The sequence below is a fragment of the Panulirus ornatus genome, chromosome 2 (genome assembly GCF_036320965.1).
Source record: "Panulirus ornatus isolate Po-2019 chromosome 2, ASM3632096v1, whole genome shotgun sequence".
Lineage (NCBI taxonomy): Eukaryota > Metazoa > Arthropoda > Malacostraca > Decapoda > Palinuridae > Panulirus > Panulirus ornatus.
In genome coordinates this window covers 30980005-31000850 of record NC_092225.1, presented here as the reverse complement: position 1 = coordinate 31000850, position 20846 = coordinate 30980005, and the positions used below count along the sequence as shown (strand labels likewise).

The 20846-nt window shown below is 40.7% G+C and overlaps 1 protein-coding gene and 1 long non-coding RNA gene across 8 annotated transcripts in view; one reads left to right on the top strand and one right to left on the bottom strand.

The window, feature by feature from the left end:
* The window catches only part of LOC139755730 (uncharacterized), a 36325-nt gene extending 32517 nt beyond the window's left edge, over positions 1–3808 (top strand). For all 3 annotated transcript variants that reach the window (XR_011714152.1, XR_011714151.1, XR_011714150.1), the window contains exon 3: positions 3443–3808. This is a non-coding gene — a long non-coding RNA (uncharacterized lncRNA). The remainder of the gene's footprint in view (positions 1–3442) is intronic.
* The window catches only part of LOC139755691 (uncharacterized), a 113126-nt gene that overhangs the window by 9997 nt on the left and 82283 nt on the right, over positions 1–20846 (bottom strand). For 4 of the 5 annotated variants that reach the window (XM_071674346.1, XM_071674340.1, XM_071674353.1 and 1 more), the window contains exons 2-7: positions 16412–16595; positions 14753–16075; positions 8746–9246; positions 6624–6748; positions 4316–4433; positions 3817–3933 (exon numbers count right to left, since the gene is read on the bottom strand). In XM_071674346.1, coding sequence (XP_071530447.1) covers positions 3817–3933; positions 4316–4433; positions 6624–6748; positions 8746–9246; positions 14753–16075; positions 16412–16595 — 2368 coding nt within the window. The remainder of the gene's footprint in view (positions 1–3816; positions 3934–4315; positions 4434–6623; positions 6749–8745; positions 9247–14752; positions 16076–16411; positions 16596–20846) is intronic. The other variant, XM_071674355.1, reaches the window with a different exon arrangement.

Here is a 20846-nt window from a genome sequence, read left to right as displayed (position 1 = left end):
CTTCAAAAGCTGAGAGTAGAAAAGAGAAACAATTAATCCACCCACAAATACTGAAGCTTTCATTAGGTTGGATCACAGAGAAGTCCCATGTGTAATGCATGGTCCAAGGATAGCACTGCAGTCATGTGGGCTGTGTTTTTGTAAAATCCTTTCAGTTTTTTAGTGCATACATTTAGGGTAGCAACATCTTTAAAGCAACTTCCTTATTGGATCAAGGGATAAAACACAGGGAAGCAAAAATTATGAACACGTGCAAAAATAAGAATCATTCCTCTACTTCCCAAGTAAGAATAATACCAAATACAATTTGGAAGCATGGAGAATCTGAATGGTGGGTTAGGAGATATTACAAAGTTATTGTAACAGTCTTTCATTTTGGATCAAACTGTCCCTTCATATATTTGTGTGCTACCAGCTGTTGGGGATATGTGACTCTTGAATGGGTTTATTTTCTGAGATATCTCACCTTGGATACAGTTGGAATTACTTCATCTCAACCAATCATTTCTTTGTACTTGTTTGCCATTTTATGTGTTAGCAAGGTAGCACCAGGAACTGGCAAAGAAAGTCCATATTTGCACATGTCTATCTCTAGCTGTCATTTGCAGTGCACCAAACCACAGTCCCCTGTCTAGCAGTGGGCCTCACAAACTTTCCCATGGTTTCCCCTGGCTGCTTTACATGCCCTGATTCAGTCCCTTGAGAGCATGTCAGCCCTTGTATACCACATCATTCCATTTTCCCCTATCCTATGAATACCTTTCACCTTCCTGCATGTTCAAGCCATGAACACTCAAAATCTTTTAAATTACATCCTTCCATCTTCAGTGTGGTCTCCTCCTTCTTGTTCCCTTCAATTCTGACACATACATCCTCTTTGTCAACCTTTACATATGGCCAAACCAGTTCAGGACACCCTCCTAAGCTCTCTGTCACACTCTTATTGTTGAGGATGTGTGGATCAGGTGTTTGCTTTGAAGAATGTATGTGAGAAATACTTAAAAAACAGATGGATTTGTATGTAGCATTTATTTGGTCTGGAGAGGACTTATGATAGGGTTGATAGAGATGCTTTGTAGAGGGTTTTAAGAGTATATGATGTGGGAGGTAAGTTGCTCGAAGCAGTAAAAAGTTTTTACCAAGGATGTAAGGCATGTGTATGAGTAGGAATATGTATGAGAGTGACTGGTTCCCAGTGAATGTCGGTTTGTGGCAAGGGTGTGTGATGTCCCCATGGTTGTTTAATTTGTTTATGGATGGGGTGGTTAGGGAGGTAAATGCAAGTTTTGGAGAGAGGGGCAAGTATGCAGTCTGTTGGGGATGAGAGGCCATAAGAAGTGAGTCAGTTGTTGTTTGCCAATGATACAGCTCTAGTAAATCAATCATGTCAGAAACTGCAGAAGTTGGTTACTGAGTTTGGAAAAGTGTGTGAAAGGAGAAAGTTGAGATTAATGTGAATGAGAGCAAGACTGTTAGGTTCAGTAGGTTTGAGGGACAAGTTAATTGGGATGGAAGTTTGAATGGAGAGAAATTGGAGGAATTGAAATGTATCAGATATCTGGGAGTGGACATAGCAGCAAATGGAATCATGGAAGCAGAAATGAGTCACAGGGTAGGGGAGGGGGCAAAGGTTCTGGGAGCAATGAAAAATGTGTGGAAGGAGAGACTGTTATCTCAGAAAGCAACAATGGGTATGTTTGAAGGAATAGTAGTTCTAACAATGTTATATGGTTGCAAGGAATGGGCTATAGATAGGGTTGTATAGTGGAGGGCGGATGTATTGGAAATTAAATGTTTGAGGACAGTATGTGGTGTGAGGTGGTTTGATCAAGTAAGTAATGAAAACGTAAGAGAGGTGTGTGGTAATAAAAAGAGTGTGGTTGAGGAGCAGAAGAGGGTGTGTTGAAATGGTTTGGACATATGGAGAGAATGAGCAAGGAAAGATTGACAAAGAGGATATATGTGTCAGAGGTGGAGGAAACAAGGAGAAGCAATAGACCAAATTGGAGGTAGAAGGATGGAATGAAAAAGATTTTGAGCGATTGGGGCCTGAACATAAAGGAGGGTGAGAAGCGGGCAAGGAATAGAGTGAATTGGAATGATGTGGTATACTGGGGTCAACATGCTGTCAATAGACTGATCCAGGGCATGTGAAGCATCTGGGGTAAACCAGGGAAATGTCTGTGGGGCCTGGATGTGGATAGGAAGCTGTAGTTTTGGTGCAGTGCACAGAGTGTGAACGAACGTGGCCTTTTTTGTCTTTTCTTTGTGCTACCTCGCTATTTCATGTGTGGCAGGCTGGCGACAGGAATGAATGAAGGCAGCAAGCATGAATATGTACATGTGTATATATTTTGCGCCTGATCAACATATTCCTATGAGTCCACAGGGAAAATGTATATGTCTTTGTATGTATATGTATGTATATGATGAAAGGTATATGTACATATATGTGTGTGTGTGTGTGTGTGGGCCTTTATGTGTATACATGTGTATGTGGGTGGGGAGGGGCATTCGTTCGTCGACCCTGGTATACCACATCGTTCTAATTCACTCTGTTCCTTGCATGCTTCTCACCCTCCTGTATGTTCAGGCCCAGATCACTCAAAATCTTTTTCACTTCATCCTTCCACCTCCAATTTGGTCTCCCGCTTCTCCTCATTCCCTCTACCTCTGACACATTTATCCTTTTTGTCAATCTTTCCTCACTTATTCTCTCCATGTGACCAAACCATTTCAACACACCCTCTTCTGCTCTCTTAACCACACTTTTTATTACCACACATCCCTTTTACCCTTTCATTACTTACTCGATCAAACCACCTCACACCACATATTGTCTTCAAACATGTCATTTCCAACACATTCACCCTCCTCTGCACAACCTATCTATAGCCCATGTCTCACAACCATATAAGATTGTTGGAACTACTATTCCTTCAAACATACCAATTTTTACTATATAATGTGTGTGTGTGTGTGTTGGCTATAGATGAGTATGTGCAAAGGAGGATGGAAGTAGTGGAAATAAATGGAAATGTTTGAGGATAGTATGTGATGTGAGATGGTTTGATCGGGTAAGAGAGATGTGTGGTAATAGGAATGTAGTTAAGAGCTGGCAAGGGTGTGCTAAATTTATGAATAACCAGACAATTCAGTGCTCTCTCTGCCCAAGATCATAAATCTGAATGAAGTAAGCACTAAAACCTTCAAAATAAAACTTAAAAGTAGCTCAAGAAAATATAATTAACAACCAAAAATCAACAATAGAAAATGGTGTCCCTGCAGAAGGCAACAGGATTGTGAATATAGCAATATACACAGTGAGTGCTAGTTGTTAGATAGGTTTCATTGTATTTACTCAAGTGAAGGTTCTCATTTTATTTGTCAAAAAAAAATGGATGTATCAGAAGAACCTGAAGGGCTAACATTCAATTTTCAGAACCCTAAGAGAGGAAAGATTTGAGAAATCAAGAGTTAATCTGCCTTTCTGAATTAGATGAGGAACAGAGGAGTTAAGGAATACTTAACAAAACTGCAGAAAAAATAATGCTGAAGCCCAGCAGAATAATAACAACAGCAACAACAACAAAATCCCAGTAAGTAATGCAAGCAGTAGTAAGCGTATATATATATATATATATATATATATATATATATATATATATATATATGTACATACTAATAGAAGCAGATGCTGCAAGTAACATTTTTCATGGCATACGCAAAGCAGTACTTAGCACAAAAGCCTATGCATTTCAAATGCAACCATATTAGTGACATGGAAGTACATGTTGCTGGGTGCGCTTCACTTACCACGTGTCATGTCAGAGCACACTGTTGGATCGGTAGAATCAGGAAACTGTTCACAGTTGAACACATTACTTAAACTGAATCCAGAGCTGATGAATTCTTGGCAAGTTGAAGCCACAGCTGTTAAATTTAACATGTAACAAAGAATATCAATTAAACATGATCTGATTTAAGTTTTATACTTATTTCATTACTAAAACATAAACAGCTTGTAATGCAGTAGAAAAATAAGAGCACTCATTGTAATCAGTGATGTAATTAGGTGCATAGTCTTGTGAAATAATGGAATATCTTTTTAGTTGATATAAGTCTGAGTCTCTGTACTCTTTACATTACTTATGGTGGTTTACATTTATTTGCATAATATTTAACACCTTAATGGTACAGGAAAGTTTTATTTTCAGCTTAAACTTTTTAATTTGATATGCATTCCTGAAAAAAGTTTTTAAACTATGCTATAGAATTCTTTGCACTCGTAATTCATTATGTGTATAAAACTCACATCTGCAGAAGGTCTTGCAAGGAGGTAGAATCTTTCCATCAGCATTGCATGGAGGTTCCAATATGGCACAGGCATATTCTTGTGCTCTTGGTGAGCAACGTGATCTGACAATCACATCCTGTGGGTAAACAATACATCTGTGGTACTGTATTTTGTTAGAGATATACGATGCACATCTTGACTTTAGAATTTCTTTGTCTTTAGAAAATGGGGTATTGAAAAGTATTTTTTTATTATTCATTATACTTAATCGCTGTCTCCCATGTCAGCGAGGTAGCGCAAGGAGATAGACGAGGAACGGCCCACCCACCCATGTACACATGTATGTACATAAACTCCCATACATGCATATATACATACATATACATTTCAACGTATACATAACATATACATACACAGACATATACATATATACACATGTACATATTCATACTTGCTGCCTTCATCTATTCCTGTAGCCACCCCGCCACACATGAAATAGCATCCACCCCTCCCCCACCAGTGAGATAGCACCAGGAAAAGACAAAAAAGGCCACATTCGTTCACACTCGGTCTCTAGCTTTCATTTGTAATGCACCAAAACCACAGCTCCCTTTCCACATCCAGACTCCACAGACCTTTCCATGGTTTACCCCCAACGCTCTACACGCCCTGGTTCAATCCATTAACAGCACATTGACCCAGGTATACCACATCATTCCAATTCACTCTATTCCTTGCACCCCTTTCACCCTACTGTATGTTCTGGCTTCGATCGCTCAAAATCTTTTTCACTCCATCCTTCCACCTCAAATTTGGTCTCCTGCTTCTTCTTCCCTCCACCTCTGACACATACATTCTCTTTGTCAATCTTTCCTCACTCATTCTCTCCATTTATTTAAACTATTTCAACACACCCTCTTCTGCTCTCTCAACCACACACTTTTTATTACCTCACATCTCTCTTACCCTTTCATTACTTACTCGATCAAACCACCTCATACCACATATTGTCCTCAACCATTTCATTTCCAACACATCCACCCTCCTCCGCACAACCCTATCTATAGCCCATGCTGTCAGAGGTGTATAATGCACCGAAACCACAGCTCACTTTCCACATCCAGGCCCCACAAAACTTTCCATGGTTTACCCAAGACGCTTCACATGCCCTGATTCAATCTACTGACAGCACGTCGACCCCAGTGTACCACATTGTTCCAATTCACTCTATTCCTTGCACGCATTTCACCCTCCTATATGTACAGGCCCCAATCGCTCAAAATCTTTTTCACTCAATCCTTCCACCTCCAATTTGGTCTCTCTCTTCTCGTTCCCTCCACCTCTGACATATATATCCTCTTTGTAAGTCTTTCCTAACTCATTCTCTCCATGTGACCACAGCATTTCAAAACACCCTCTTCTGCTCTCTCAACCACACTCTTTATTACCACACATCTCTCTTACCCTTTCATTACTTAATCAAACTACTTCACACCACATATTGTCCTCAAACATCTCATTTCTAACACATCCACCCTCCTCCGCACAACTCTATCTATAGCCCATGCCTTGCAACCATATAACATTGTTGGAACCACTATTCCTTCAAACATACCCATTTTAGCTTTCCGAGATAATGTTCTCGCCTTCCACACATTTTTCATCGCTTCCAGAACTTTCGCTCCCTCCCCTACCCTGTGACTCACTTCTGCTTACATAGTTCCATCCGCTGCCAAATCCACTCCCAGAAATCTAAAACACTTCACTTCCTCCAGTTTTTCTCCATTCAAACTTACCTGCCAACTGACTTGTCCCTCAACCCTACTGTACCTAATAACCTTGCTCTTATTCATGTTTATTCTCAGCTTTCTTCTTTCACACACTTTACCAAACTCAGTCACCAGCTTCTGCAGTTTCTCACCCAAACCAGCCACCAGCTCTGTATCATCAGCGAACAACAACTGACTCACTTCCCAAGCCCTGTCATCCACAACGGACAACTTGTGGTAAAATGTTAATGAGTTTTTCATGTTATGTATTCGCAAGTTTAAGTACAGAAAAAAATTCTTTTGTGAGTGCATGTTTTTTATGCCTTAGTGACATAGCATCTAGGATGGAACTTTCAAGGAAAAGTCCTTGCTTTCCCCCCTTTATTCCTACCTATAGAAAGTATTAATACAAAGGGGGATGATTTTCAGACTCACCTTCCCCGCCCTTGGGTCTCTTAGTCACCTACTATGATGCATAAATTTTCGGGTTAGTATTCTTTTTCCCTGTGCCCAGAGATGACACAAACAATTATTATAGGATAATTAATCAGACTTACTCTGAAGAATGGGAGGGAAGCTTCTTGAAGTTCAGTCTCATTGTGGTCATTAGCCCAGTTCGGATAGGCAGTAAGAGTATAAGGCAAAATATCACACATCTCCAGCTGGCGTGGGCGACATGTTCCTGCATCAAGGAAGGAAGTCAGTATAAGCAATTATTTGGCCATAGGAAACTATTAATGTGATTAACAGTCCCATTCATGACAATTGTCTCATGATTACAGGTTGACTAATTCTGAGCCATGACATGATAAAGATCTATCATAATTTTCATATCAAATCTTCAAAAACCTTTAAATCTTTATTAAAGCCTGACATATAAGAAGTTTCTGCATAGGTAATAATATTTAAATATTTAGGCTAACTGATTCATGTAAGTTGTCCCCTTTCAAAATTGGACCCTCATCAACCTATCTTTTTAAACTGCTAAACCTATTAACCTTGCATATATATGAAATGGCACCCCCCTCCCCCCACGTGCATACGAGGTAGCGCTAGGAAAAGACAACAAAAGCCACTTTTGTTCACACTCAGTCTCTAGCTGTCATGTGTAATGCACTGAAACCACAGCTCCCTTTCCACATCCAGGCCCCACAGACCTTTCCATGGTTATATATATATTAACTCTCAATCCATCAAAATTCCATTTCATGAGGACTTTGGTACTCAAATTTTAAAACAGCCTGAAATACTACTTATTCTTTTATAACGACTCATTGCAATTGTGTATGAAGAATTTGGGCTTCTGGCTTCCAGGGCCAAAATACTTTTGTCACCAATTCCATTAGCAGATTTTTGAGATACAATGAAATTATATATAGAGTATATAGTAAGCTCTATATGTGTGCATTACATATGACAGCTAGAGAATGGATGTGAGTGGATGTGTCTTTCTTCTTCTGTCTGGCACTACCTCACTAACACAGGATATGGTGATCAAGTATGAAAAAATACATATAGTACATTTTTCTACACATTTCTGGTTTACTTTCAGGCTCTGGGATGAATTTAGTTGTCAGATTCGATCATTGTAGGGCCCACCAGGTTATCAGGTAGAACTCGATGGACAGCCACTGACCAGGGAGGTATATTACAGATACCACCTGCCTAGGTATCAAGAGGAATAGTGATGGATGCATAGTGACGTAGCACTTCAGTTGTTGTCAATTTGCACTCCTCTGACCCAGGTAGCTGTCTTTTCTTTGTGCCTCACCAACACTTGGACTGCAGGCATTCTGTCCACAAACATACAGTCTCTCACATAACTCGCATAACTCATTCTTCATAACTCATATTTTCTTGCAGTGGGCGCTGTGTGCTAGCCCTGCCTTTTTGCCAAAATGGTAGAAGCAACAGATAGAAGTAGTAGTTAGGAACATAAACAGGAGCATTTGGTAGTAGCTGGTAGGAGCCTCTATAAACTGTACTGAAATTGCCCTCTGTCTGTGGCCTGTTGAGTGTGAAGCACTAAAAGGCTACGGAGTGGCACGAGAGTTCACCAGTTATATAAATTCTTTTGCCACAGCCACCCCTTGAGGGAGTTTCCACAGAAAAAAGGCATCAGAGATACAGATAGATAGATAGACAAATAGATAGGGATATTTTAAGGAAAGATGGATCCCTCTGTTTTCAGTAGGGCTTTGTAGGCAGTTGCACCTTTGGATAATCTAAAGAAAGTTGGATCATCTCATTTTCAGAGCTCTGCTGCCCCCAAGCTATCAGGTCCTGGTATGATTTTAAAACAGTCAAATTTTCTCCTTTTCGGGGGTGTTCCCAAACTGTAAGGCCTTTGGGCTTGGCCCCTTCTTAATACACGATTGCTTATTTCTTTCCAATGCCCATCAATATGTTTCTGCTTCTACTGTGCCCTGCATTCATATTCATGATAAACCCAATATTTGCTTTTACTGCTTATTCTTTTCTCTAATTGTAATTTCTCATCTCTCCAGTAATGTGTCTCATATCTTCATTTCCATAGCAGTGCACTAAACTCATTTCTTGCCTTAACTTTCACGTGTTTATATTTATTCCAAGTTCCTGAAGCATATACCAACAAGTATCATAATATGAAACATAGGAGTTGCATGCAATATTAGCACCTAAAACAAAGATAAAGCTCACCCAGTGGAACTTCTTCAATTAATGCTGGCTCCTCTTCAGGTACATCAGTGATTGGTGCTTCTTCCTCAGTTGTAATGGGGGAAAGTTCAGGGTGAGCTTCAGGCAAAATTGTTGGGTCTTCCTCTTCGTGGAGGTCTTCTGGGAATGTCAGTTCCTTTAGAGTACCTTCAGGTTGTTTATCTTCAGGAATTTCTTGTGGTTTTTCCCTAGGGATGACATCTGTGAAGTTTCTGGGTGTATCAGGATGGGGACTAAGGGCAGTAATGAGAGGTGGAAGTCCACCTTCTTCACGCACCTCTTCTAATGTGGTTAGCACCAATGATGTTACATTACTTTTAGATTCTTCTGCCTTAGTATTGGAATCAGCATCACTGAATACTGAGACATCAGTATGTTCAGGATGTAAAACTGGGGATACAGATTCCTGGAGGGGTGTTGAAGCTACTACAACAGAATCATCTTTGTTAGCTGGCTCTGAGGGAGCAAATGATGTGACAGGACCTGTGCAGAGAAGAAAACCATTGTTTATTCTGACTTGTAAATTACATCCTCTGAAATTATTGATATGCTGTCATCAACAAAGTAATTGATCTATTAATGATATTGGTATTATCATTACAGAAATATAATACATCAAATCTAATATGAAGAGTAATATGAAGCACAAATATAAAAAGATTGAAATATAAACCAATGAGCCTTAGCATAGGATGTCTCTAGCGAAAATTGTAGCTGGAAAATTATAAGCTCACGTAGTTTCCTTGAATGTAGTATAACATGCAATGAGTTTATCTCAGACTTTGAAAACATTAGTAATACCAGCTAAAGTAAAAAAATTCAATTTGACACTTTTTTCAAAATCCTGCTGCAAGTTGATTAAAAAAAGTATACATTCCACATTTACTTACCCTTACTGACAGTTATAACAGATTATCTATCTTAGATCATTCTGACTTCAGCCATCCAAAGACTATATTCACCCCCCCCTTATGTTATTTACATATGCACTTATAGTTTTTCTTTATTTCTCCATTTTCTTCCATTATCAGCACTGAGCATATTCTTCTTTCCTGACAGTTTTCTTCAACCATGCCGAGCATCACACTTCATAACCCAGGATATATATAATTACTGCATAACCTCCCTCAGCCCATCTATAAGTAAACCTATGAAATACATACCTGCAAATTTGCTTTAAGTTTAATTTTGGTAACAATCTTGATAATTGCAGGGTCACATTTTCCCTGGCATTACTCCACTCAAGAACATCAGTCATCTGCTTGCCTTTCAGCACACTTTTTCCTTTCAGACCCCATTCCACCATATTTGATGCAGTATTCATAAAACATCAAGAGTTTAATGGCTTCTCCTCCTCAAAGAAAAATATCTTATATCTATTTAAATTTACATTTTCCATTCCCACCTACCTAAACTCATTATATCCTGTAACACTTCATTTTTGTGTGATAACTTTTGTGTTACCTTTGTCAGCTTTTTTTTCTTCTTTTTTTCCATACTTGATCACCATTTCCCATGTTAATGAGGTAACATCAGGAAAGATGGAGAAAGGCCACATCTGCTCACATCCATTCTATAAATGCCATGTGAAATGCAGCAAGACCACAGTTCCCTATGGAAAACCAGACCCTACAGGCCTTTCCATGGTTTACCCTAACTTTGCTAAATTTTATTAGATTTTAATCAAGCTTAGTGGCTTTACATATTTCATTGAAGCTGGATACACATTGCATATTCATACATATACTTATTCAGCAGTCATGAATTTTTGTTTTATATCTCTAGTTCTGCTAATTGGGTTTAGATATTTAACAAAGATTTTGAGAGATTGGAGCCTGAACACCAGGAGGGTGAAAGAAGTGCATGGAATAGTGTGAAATTGAACAATGTAGTATACAGAAGTTAGCATGCTGTCACTGGACTGAGCCAGGGCATTTGAAGCATCCAGGGTAAACCATGGAAGGTTCTGTGTGGGCCTGGATGTGATTGGAAACTGTGGTTTCGGTGCATTACACATGACATCTAGAGAGTGGATGGAGCATTTCTTCGTTTATTGTGATCAAGAACTAAAAAACTGGGATTTTAGATTTTATAAATTTTTAACAAGGATGAGAACTAGATAGTTTTTACTATATATTTACATGTACCTCCCTAACAACCCCATCCATAAACAAATTAAACAACCATGGAGACATCACACACCCCTGCTGCAAACCTACATTCACTGAGAACCAATCACTTTCCTCTCTTCCTACACGTACACATGCCTTACATCCTCGATAAAAACTTTTCACTGCTTCTAACAACTTGCCTCCCACACCATATATTCTTAATACCTTCCACAGAGCATCTCTATCAACTCTATCATATGCCTTCTCCAGATCCATAAATGCTACATACAAAACGAAGCTCAAGGGTAAAGGGGAAGAGTGGTTTGGGAATGTCTGGGGAGTAAAGTCAGGGGTTAGTGAGAGGACAAGAGCAAGGGAAGGAGTAGCAATACTCCTGAAACAGGAGTTGTGAGAGTATGTGATAGAGTGTAAGAAAGTAAATTCTCGATTAATATGGGTAAAACTGAAAATTGATGGAGAGAGGTGGGTGATTATTGGTGCATATGCACCTGGGCATGAGAAGAAAGATCATGAGAGGCAAGTGTTTTGGGAGCAGCTGAATGAGTGTGTTAGTGGTTTTGATGCACGAGTCCGGGTTATAGTGATGGGTGATTTGAATGCAAAGGTGAGTAATGTGGCAGTTGAGGGAATAATTGGTATACATGGGGTGTTCAGTGTTGTAAATGGAAATGGTGAAGAGCTTGTAGATTTATGTACTGAAAAAGGACTGATGATTGGGAATACCTGGTTTAAAAAGCGAGATATACATAAGTATACTTATGTAAGTAGGAGAGATGGCCAGAGAGCGTTATTGGATTACGTGTTAATTGACAGGCGTGCGAAAGAGAGACTTTTGGATGTTAATGTGCTGAGAGGTGCAACTGGAGGGATGTCTGATCATTATCTTGTGGAGGCTAAGGTGAAGATTTGTATGGGTTTTCAGAAAAGAAGAGTGAATGTTGGGGTGAAGAGGGTGGTGAGAGTAAGTGAGCTTGGGAAGGAGACCTGTGTGAGGAAGTACCAGGAGAGACTGAGTACAGAATGGAAAAAGGTGAGAACAATGGAAGTAAGGGGAGTGGGGGAGGAATGGGATGTATTTAGGAAATCAGTGATGGACTGCGCAAAAGATGCTTGTGGCATGAGAAGAGTGGGAGGTGGGTTGATTAGAAAGGGTAGTGAGTGGTGGGATGAAGAAGTAAGAGTATTAGTGAAAGAGAAGAGAGAGGCATTTGGACGATTTTTGCAGGGAAAAAATGCAATTGAGTGGGAGATGTATAAAAGAAAGAGACAGGAGGTCAAGAGAAAGGTGCAAGAGGTGAAAAAAAGGGCAAATGAGAGTTGGGGTGAGAGAGTATCATTAAATTTTAGGGAGAATAAAAAGATGTTCTGGAAGGAGGTAAATAAAGTGCGTAAGACAAGGGAGCAAATGGGAACTTCAGTGAAGGGCGCAAATGGGGAGGTGATAACAAGTAGTGGTGATGTGAGAAGGAGATGGAGTGAGTATTTTGAAGGTTTGTTGAATGTGTTTGATGATAGAGTGGCAGATATAGGGTGTTTTGGTCGAGGTGGTGTGCAAAGTGAGAGGTTAGGGAAAATGATTTGGTAAACAGAGAAGAGGTAGTGAAAGCTTTGCGGAAGATGAAAGCCGGCAAGGCAGCAGGATTGGATGGTATTGCAGTGGAATTTATTAAAAAAGGGGGTGACTGTATTGTTGACTGGTTGGTAAGGTTATTTAATGTATGTATGACTCATGGTGAGGTGCCTGAGGATTGGCGGAATGCGTGCATAGTGCCATTGTACAAAGGCAAAGGGGATAAGAGTGAGTGCTCAAATTACAGAGGTATAAGCTTGTTGAGTATTCCTGGTAAATTATATGGGAGGGTATTAATTGAGAGGGTGAAGGCATGTACAGAGCATCAGATTGGGGAAGAGCAGTGTGGTTTCAGAAGTGGTAGAGGATGTGTGGATCAGGTGTTTGCTTTGAAGAATGTATGTGAGAAATACTTAGAAAAGCAAATGGATTTGTATGTAGCATTTATGGATCTGGAGAAGGCATATGATAGAGTTGATAGAGATGCTCTGTGGAAGGTATTAAGAATATATGGTGTGGGAGGAAAGTTGTTAGAAGCAGTGAAAAGTTTTTATCGAGGATGTAAGGCATGTGTACGTGTAGGAAGAGAGGAAAGTGATTGGTTCTCAGTGAATGTAGGTTTGCGGCAGGGGTGTGTGATGTCTCCATGGTTGTTTAATTTGTTTATGGATGGGGTTGTTAGAGAGGTAAATGCAAGAGTTTTGGAAAGAGGGGCAAGTATGAAGTCTGTTGGGGATGAGAGAGCTTGGGAAGTGAGTCAGTTGTTGTTCGCTGATGATACAGCGCTGGTGGCTGATTCATGTGAGAAACTGCAGAAGCTGGTGACTGAGTTTGGTAAAGTGTGTGAAAGAAGAAAGTTAAGAGTAAATGTGAATAAGAGCAAGGTTATTAGGTACAGTAGGGTTGAGGGTCAAGTCAATTGGGAGGTGAGTTTGAATGGAGAAAAACTGGAGGAAGTAAAGTGTTTTAGATATCTGGGAGTGGATCTGGCAGCGGATGGAACCATGGAAGCGGAAGTGGATCATAGGATGGGGGAGGGGCCGAAAATTCTGGGAGCCTTGAAGAATGTGTGGAAGTCGAGAACATTATCTCGGAAAGCAAAAATGGGTATGTTTGAAGGAATAGTGGTTCCAACAATGTTGTATGGTTGCGAGGCGTGGGCTATGGATAGAGTGGTGCGCAGGAGGATGGATGTGCTGGAAATGAGATGTTTGAGGACAATGTGTGGTGTGAGGTGGTTTGATTGAGTAAGTAACGTAAGGGTAAGAGAGATGTGTGGAAATAAAAAGAGCGTGGTTGAGAGAGCAGAAGAGGGTGTTTTGAAATGGTTTGGGCACATGGAGAGAATGAGTGAGGAAAGATTGACCAAGAGGATATATGTGTCGGAGGTGGAGGGAACGAGGAGAAGAGGGAGACCAAATTGGAGGTGGAAAGATGGAGTGAAAAAGATTTTGTGTGATCGGGGCCTGAACATGCAGGAGGGTGAAAGGAGGGCAAGGAATAGAGTGAATTGGAGCGATGTGGTATACCGGGGTTGACGTGCTGTCAGTGGATTGAATCAGGGCATGTGAAGCGTCTGGGGTAAACCATGGAAAGCTGTGTAGGTATGTATATGTGCGTGTGTGGACGTATGTATATACATGTGTATGGGGGTGGGTTGGGCCATTTCTTTCGTCTGTTTCCTTGCGCTACCTCGCAAACGTGGAAGACAGCGACAAAGCAAAAAAAAAAAAAAAAGTTTACATGTAATTCCAAACATCCCAAAACTTACTTTCTGACTGCTAGTTTCGCTATATTACAATATGCTGGATTTTGGTTAGATTTGCCAATATTGCCAAATTTCTTCTCTAAGAATTAGGACGACAGTAACTCATGTCAGCCTGACAGTTCCAAAATCAGTTTGACACAATTTTATTATGTTGTCAAAAAGTTTATAGTAATGCTGTGAGTATGTGTGAACTGGCTTATGCTTGGGAAAGGTGTCTGAAAGTGCATGACAAATAGCATACATGATACAGTGATCCTAGCTGACAGATATCATATATGGCACATTGATACTAGCATACTTCATTATTCCCAAGTATCCTTTTTCGGTTACATATATTTTTTCTGTTAAACCTACACTCTTGAAATACACCACAGGCATTTGTTTCACCCTCCCTTGTTGTGACAGTTTTAGAAACCTTTTCTTACCATTTTAGTACATTCCACTACTGTCAATGACTAGCATTACTCACCTATACCACGAAAATACTCATTTTTTTTTTTCAAATAAGAAAAAACATACCTTCAAGTGTATGGCCTTCCCTTTCCTCAGGTGTGAATGTGTGTTCAGCATTGTCAAGCTTGTGCCCATGCTCTATGTTCCCTTCAGGATGTAGGTGATCATCTCTCATCTCCCCTTCTGGATGTGAGTGATTGTGGCCCAGCTCCTCTTCTGAAGGCAGGTGATCATGGTTCACTGCATCTTGATTTGCGTGTTTGTGGCTCATCTCCCCTTCTGTATGTGTGTGATCATGGCTAATCTCCTCTTCTAGATGTACATGTTCTTGGCCCATTTCCCCATCAGAATGGGGGTGATCATCACTCATCTCCCCTTCTGGATGTGTCTGATTGTGGCTCAGATCCTCTTCTGGAAGCAGGTGATCATGGTTCGCCCCATCTTGATGCGTGTGTTCATGGCTCAGCTCCTCATCTGTATGTGAGTGATTGTGACTCATCTCCCCTTCAGGATGAAAGTGTTCTTGGTCTATCTCTCCATGATGATGCATGTGATCATGGCTCATCTCCCCATCAGGATGAATGTGATCATGACTCATCTCTCCATCAGGATGAATGTGATCATGGCTCATCTCCCCATCAGGATGAATGTGATCATGACTCATCTCTCCATCAGGATGAATGTGATCATGGCTCATCTCCCCATCAGGATGAATGTGATCATGACTCATCTCTCCATCAGGATGAATGTGATCATGGCTCATCTCCCCATCAGGATGAATGTGATCATGACTCATCTCTCCATCAGGATGAATGTGATCATGACTCATCTCTCCATCAGGATGAATGTGATCATGGCTCATCTCCCCATCAGGATGAATGTGATCATGGCTCATCTTTCCATCAGGATGCATGTGATCATGGCTCGTCTCCCCATCGGGATGAATGTGATCATGGTTCATCTCTCCATGAGGATGAATGTGATCATGGCTAATCTCCCCATCAGGGTGCATGTGATCATGGCCTCCCTCCCCTTCTAGATTTATGTGGCCTTTGTCATCTTTATGTATATGGTCAGATTCAGGATCAGGTTCTGACTCTGGCTCAGGTTCAGGTTCAGACTCTGGCTCAGGTTCAGGTTCAGACTTGGGATCAGGTTTAGGTTCGGACTCAGGCTCAGGGTGGGGAGTGGGACCTACATGATGATGCTCATCATGACCCATTTCGTCTTCCATAATATTTCCAAGCTTTGGATCAGGGGCTACGTCATACCTAGTATTATCTGTAAACTCTACTTCATTTATTGTATTATGATTGGTCTCCTCTTCTACAGGACCCCCAAGTAAGGCTCCTTCCTCCACTTCTACGGCAGATTCCCCATCCTTAACCGCTGCAAGGTAAAGAAGTAAGATAGTAACAGGCATTGGACAGGCCAAAACACATCGTCTAAGCCGCATCTACTTCCTCATGTGAGGTACAGGGCAGAGGTAATGTTTGATGTAAATACCAATATTATGATTTCATTAATGATCGTGTGCCAAAATTTCCTAACAGTTTTCAAACAAAAGAATTAGAAGTACTGTCTCATTCCACATCCTTATCCCTTAACGAAATGAGTGTTGAGAACATACTAACAAATGGTTGAATATGTAAGTTATTGCTGTTAGGCAGTGTGAGCCAGAAGAATATTTATTAGAACAATCAATATTACAGATCATTCACTTACCTGGCACCAAATAAAAGCACACAGCAAATAAGACTCCGATCACAACAGCAATAGCCAGAACAACGAGGAACCCAACCACAACATCTCGCAGGACCCTTCCTGGGCGGCAGATGTTGGAGCAGCAGCCGGTGTAACGCGGATCAGGCTCCAGGGTTGTCTCGCACATGCCCTCTGCATCATCAGTCTGTCGCAAGATACAGCAGTGAATTAAAGGTTTGTTAATCTGAGGTTTCTCATAATGACAGGGGTTTGAATAAGGTGAAAGCGAACTGATTTGAGGAGACCTTTGGGAAAACAGAAACCATCAGGTTACAAGAAAAATGTAGTGATGTTCAGAACCCGAGAATAAAGTAAAGTGGCTGCTGATAAGATATGGAAGATGAGCAATACGCAGAAATATTTTCCTCATTCTTCAGGCTGTCAACGTAAAGGTTACAGCATATGTAGGGTGTCACTCGGTCACGAAATTTCGTGGCCCACAAAAATTAGCTAGTATACGTAATAGAAGGGACAAAGTGTAATCGTAACATTGATATTTTTCGAATTTATGAATAATGTCGACATATATGCCAAATGAATAATGTCAACCGGCTCTTACAGTGTCCAGCTACTTAGGTTTCCAAACATGCATGAAACATACAAGAACGCTGTCATAAGCTATGACTATTAATATATGGGAATGCAGGATAGTGGTACTGGGTTGGCAGGCAAAGAAATAATTATTACATGTGGATGATTCTGGTAATCATTACATTTCATGGAATAATTGTCATTGTTCTCAGAAGCACTTTGAGGAGACATACATAATCTCACATATGAAATGTTTCTGCATGTCTCAGGTTATGTCCGGATACCCTGCCAGTATGGGTGGGCCTGTTGAAGTAAAATATTTGGGCATGTTCAGGTTTTTAGAGACAGTATTGTAAGAATCTCTCTCTCTCTCTCTCTCTCTCTCTCTCTCTCTCTCTCTCTCTCTCTCTCTCTCTCTCTCTGGAAAGGGAGCTGTGATTTCAGTGCATTCTACATGACAGCTAGAGAGTGTGTGAACGAATGTGGCCTTTGTTTTCCTAGAGCTACCTCGCACGCATGCGGGGGGAGGGGGTTGTCATTTCATGTGTGGCAGGGTGGCAACAGGAATGAATGAAAGGTAAGTATGAATTATGTACATGTGTATATATGTATATGTCTGTGTGTGTGTGTGTGTGTATATATATATATATATATATATATATATATATATATATATATATATATATGTATATATATATTGAAATATATAGGTATGTATATGTACGTGTGTGGACTTTATGTGGGTGGGTTGGGCCTTTCGTCCGTTTCCTTGTGCTACCTCGCTAATGTGGGAGACAGCGACAAAGTGAAAAGTTTTTATCGAGGATGTAAGGCATGTGTACGTGTAGGAAGAGAGGAAAGTGATTGGTTCTCAGTGAATGTAGGTTTGCGGCAGGGGTGTGTGATGTCTCCATGGTTGTTTAATTTGTTTATGGATGGGGTTGTTAGGGAGGTGAATGCAAGAGTTTTGGAAAGAGGGGCAAGTATGAAGTCTGTTGGGGATGAGAGAGCTTGGGAAGTGAGTCAGTTGTTGTTCGCTGATGATACAGCGCTGGTGGCTGATTCATGTGAGAAACTGCAGAAGCTGGTGACTGAGTTTGGTAAAGTGTGTGAAAGAAGAAAGTTAAGAGTAAATGTGAATAAGAGCAAGGTTATTAGGTACAGTAGGGTTAAGGGTCAAGTCAATTGGGAGGTGAGTTTGAATGGAGAAAAACTGGAGGAAGTGAAGTGTTTTAGATATCTGGGAGTGGATCTGGCAGCGGATGGATCCATGGAAGCGGAAGTGGATCATAGGGTGGGGGAGGGGGCGAAAATTCTGGGAGCCTTGAAGAATGTGTGGAAGTCGAGAACATTATCTCGGAAAGCAAAAATGAGTATGTTTGAAGGAATAGTGGTTCCAACAATGTTGTATGGTTGCGAGGCGTGGGCTATGGATAGAGTTGTGCGCAGGAGGATGGATGTGCTGGAAATGAGATGTTTGAGGACAATGTGTGGTGTGAGGTGGTTTGATCGAGTAAGTAACGTAAGGGTAAGAGAGATGTGTGGAAATAAAAAGAGCGTGGTTGAGAGAGCAGAAGAGGGTGTTTTGAAATGGTTTGGGCACATGGAGAGAATGAGTGAGGAAAGATTGACCAAGAGGATATATGTGTCGGAGGTGGAGGGAACGAGAAGAGGGAGACCAAATTGGAGGTGGAAAGATGGAGTGAAAAAGATTTTGTGTGATCGGGGCCTGAACATGCAGGAGGGTGAAAGGAGGGCAAGGAATAGAGTGAATTGGAGCGATGTGGTATACCGGGGTTGACGTGCTGTCAGTGGATTGAATCGGGGCATGTGAAGCGTCTGGGGTAAACCATGGAAAGCTGTGTAGGTATGTATATTTTGCGTGTGTGGACGTATGTATATACATGTGTATGGGGGTGGGTTGGGCCATTTCTTTCGTCTGTTTCCTTGCGCTACCTCGCAAACGCGGGAGACAGCGGCAAAAAAAAAAAAAAAAAAAATATATATATATATATATATATATATATATATATATATATATATATATATATATATATATATGAGTGGGTAGTCTTAGCATCACAATGGTAACAGGTCCAGAAGAAAATAAAAACATAAGTTGCGTTGATTATTGTGACGCATGATCCAAATTAGTTTCTGGACAATTTTTTCCGTCTTCTGGGACATTAATTTCATTTTTCCTTACATTCTAATGATACCCAATATTTCATTTTTCTGGCTGATTGTAAGGGGGCCGAAGGTCCCAAGTAGTAAACAGAAGGTATCAGACGAAAGCCCAAATCCTTTAGTCTTTGTATAGATAATGCTTGATCTTCACAGGTGGAGAAAACTGTCACTACCAGTGACATGTTTAAATCCTCTCTTCATTGTCTTTTAAGTTCGTACTAGAAGACTCGTGTTCCGGTATCTTATAAACAAATGTTCATATTTGTCTTTTGACCTTGAGTGGCGACTACCCCGCCTGTCTTTGGGGGTGGAGGGTAATCCTCGCGTCACATACAGGAATGGACCAATTTCCTTCCTGCGGGGGTGTGACGCCGAGACCTCTCGTACCTCTCGCCGCCCCTGACATGGGAGGGGGAGGATGTACACTCCGCCACGGCAGTGTTTCTGTGTAAGTTGGTATTTCCGGCACACGTCTTGCTTATTTATTTTGTTGATCCCATTTCGTGTCGTTTCGTGTGTTGTCTTCTTCCTCTGCAGACTTATTTATTCTCTTCGTGAAACAAAGGCATTCCCTTGAAAACTGAAGCCATACTCACTTTATATAAAGATATAAATTATATAAATTGAAGATATATATTCTATGATACCGACCGGACGTCAACATAGATTGTGACGTCATGGGCCAGGCTTGCCCATGATTGCTCTCACTGTTTTTGTTCACTTGCGGTCCCTGGCGTGGGACAAAAACACTTGATCATCGCATCTCCTTGTGTCACATTTATTTGCTATTGTGAAATACCACGCATGAAACTTCGTGACCGACTTGACCTTAACAGGCTAGGGTATAATAACAGGTATACTGGGTCAGAAAAGAACAGTATGTGACCTGTTTCCAACTTTCGGTTTTCTGCACCAGTCTGATGAGAGAATAGATCATCGTAAAGATGCATCGACTGCTTACATTGATAACAGTAGCAAAGAAAGAAGGAAATGTGATTTTAAGGAAGTAAAGAAGCATTTTCTATGAAGCATCATACTGATGGATGGATGGAGTAAGCAGTGTGATTTTGAAGTATGTAACGAAACATCATAGCATCATACTGGTGGATGAATGGACTAAGCGAAAAAAAAAAAAATGCCGACAGTAGAAAGTTCGTCAGATTGGGTACTACAAGTGGAGGTTTCCTGGGCCGTATTGCACAAGTAGGTAGTATCATTTTGTCGCCTTGTTTCTAGTGACGCAGGTCTAAACTACCAAACGTTTCTGAGCGTCATGATCAGCTTCTGTACTGTAGACGGCTACTACGTCTGGGTGATACGAAATATATATATATTTTTTTTGAGAGGGGGAACTTTACCTTTCATTTATCTTTATTGTTTATCTGTTAGAAGGACGGAACATATTCATGTGTACAAGGAAGTTTTCCTATCAGTGATCAATACATGAGACGTCCTACGATCCACAGTGAAGGCAGAGCCATGTCTATACGTGACGAGTTCACGTGAACTGATTGCTAGCACCCAAACATAGCGTGTTGCAACTCCACGTACGACTTTAATGTCTATCATTTGGCTTATTATTACTTATACAGTTTGAAACTAATTTTGATAAGGAATTTCTTATAAAATGGATTATTTTGATGGAATGTGTGAATTTTCACGAAAGCTCACGGAATTT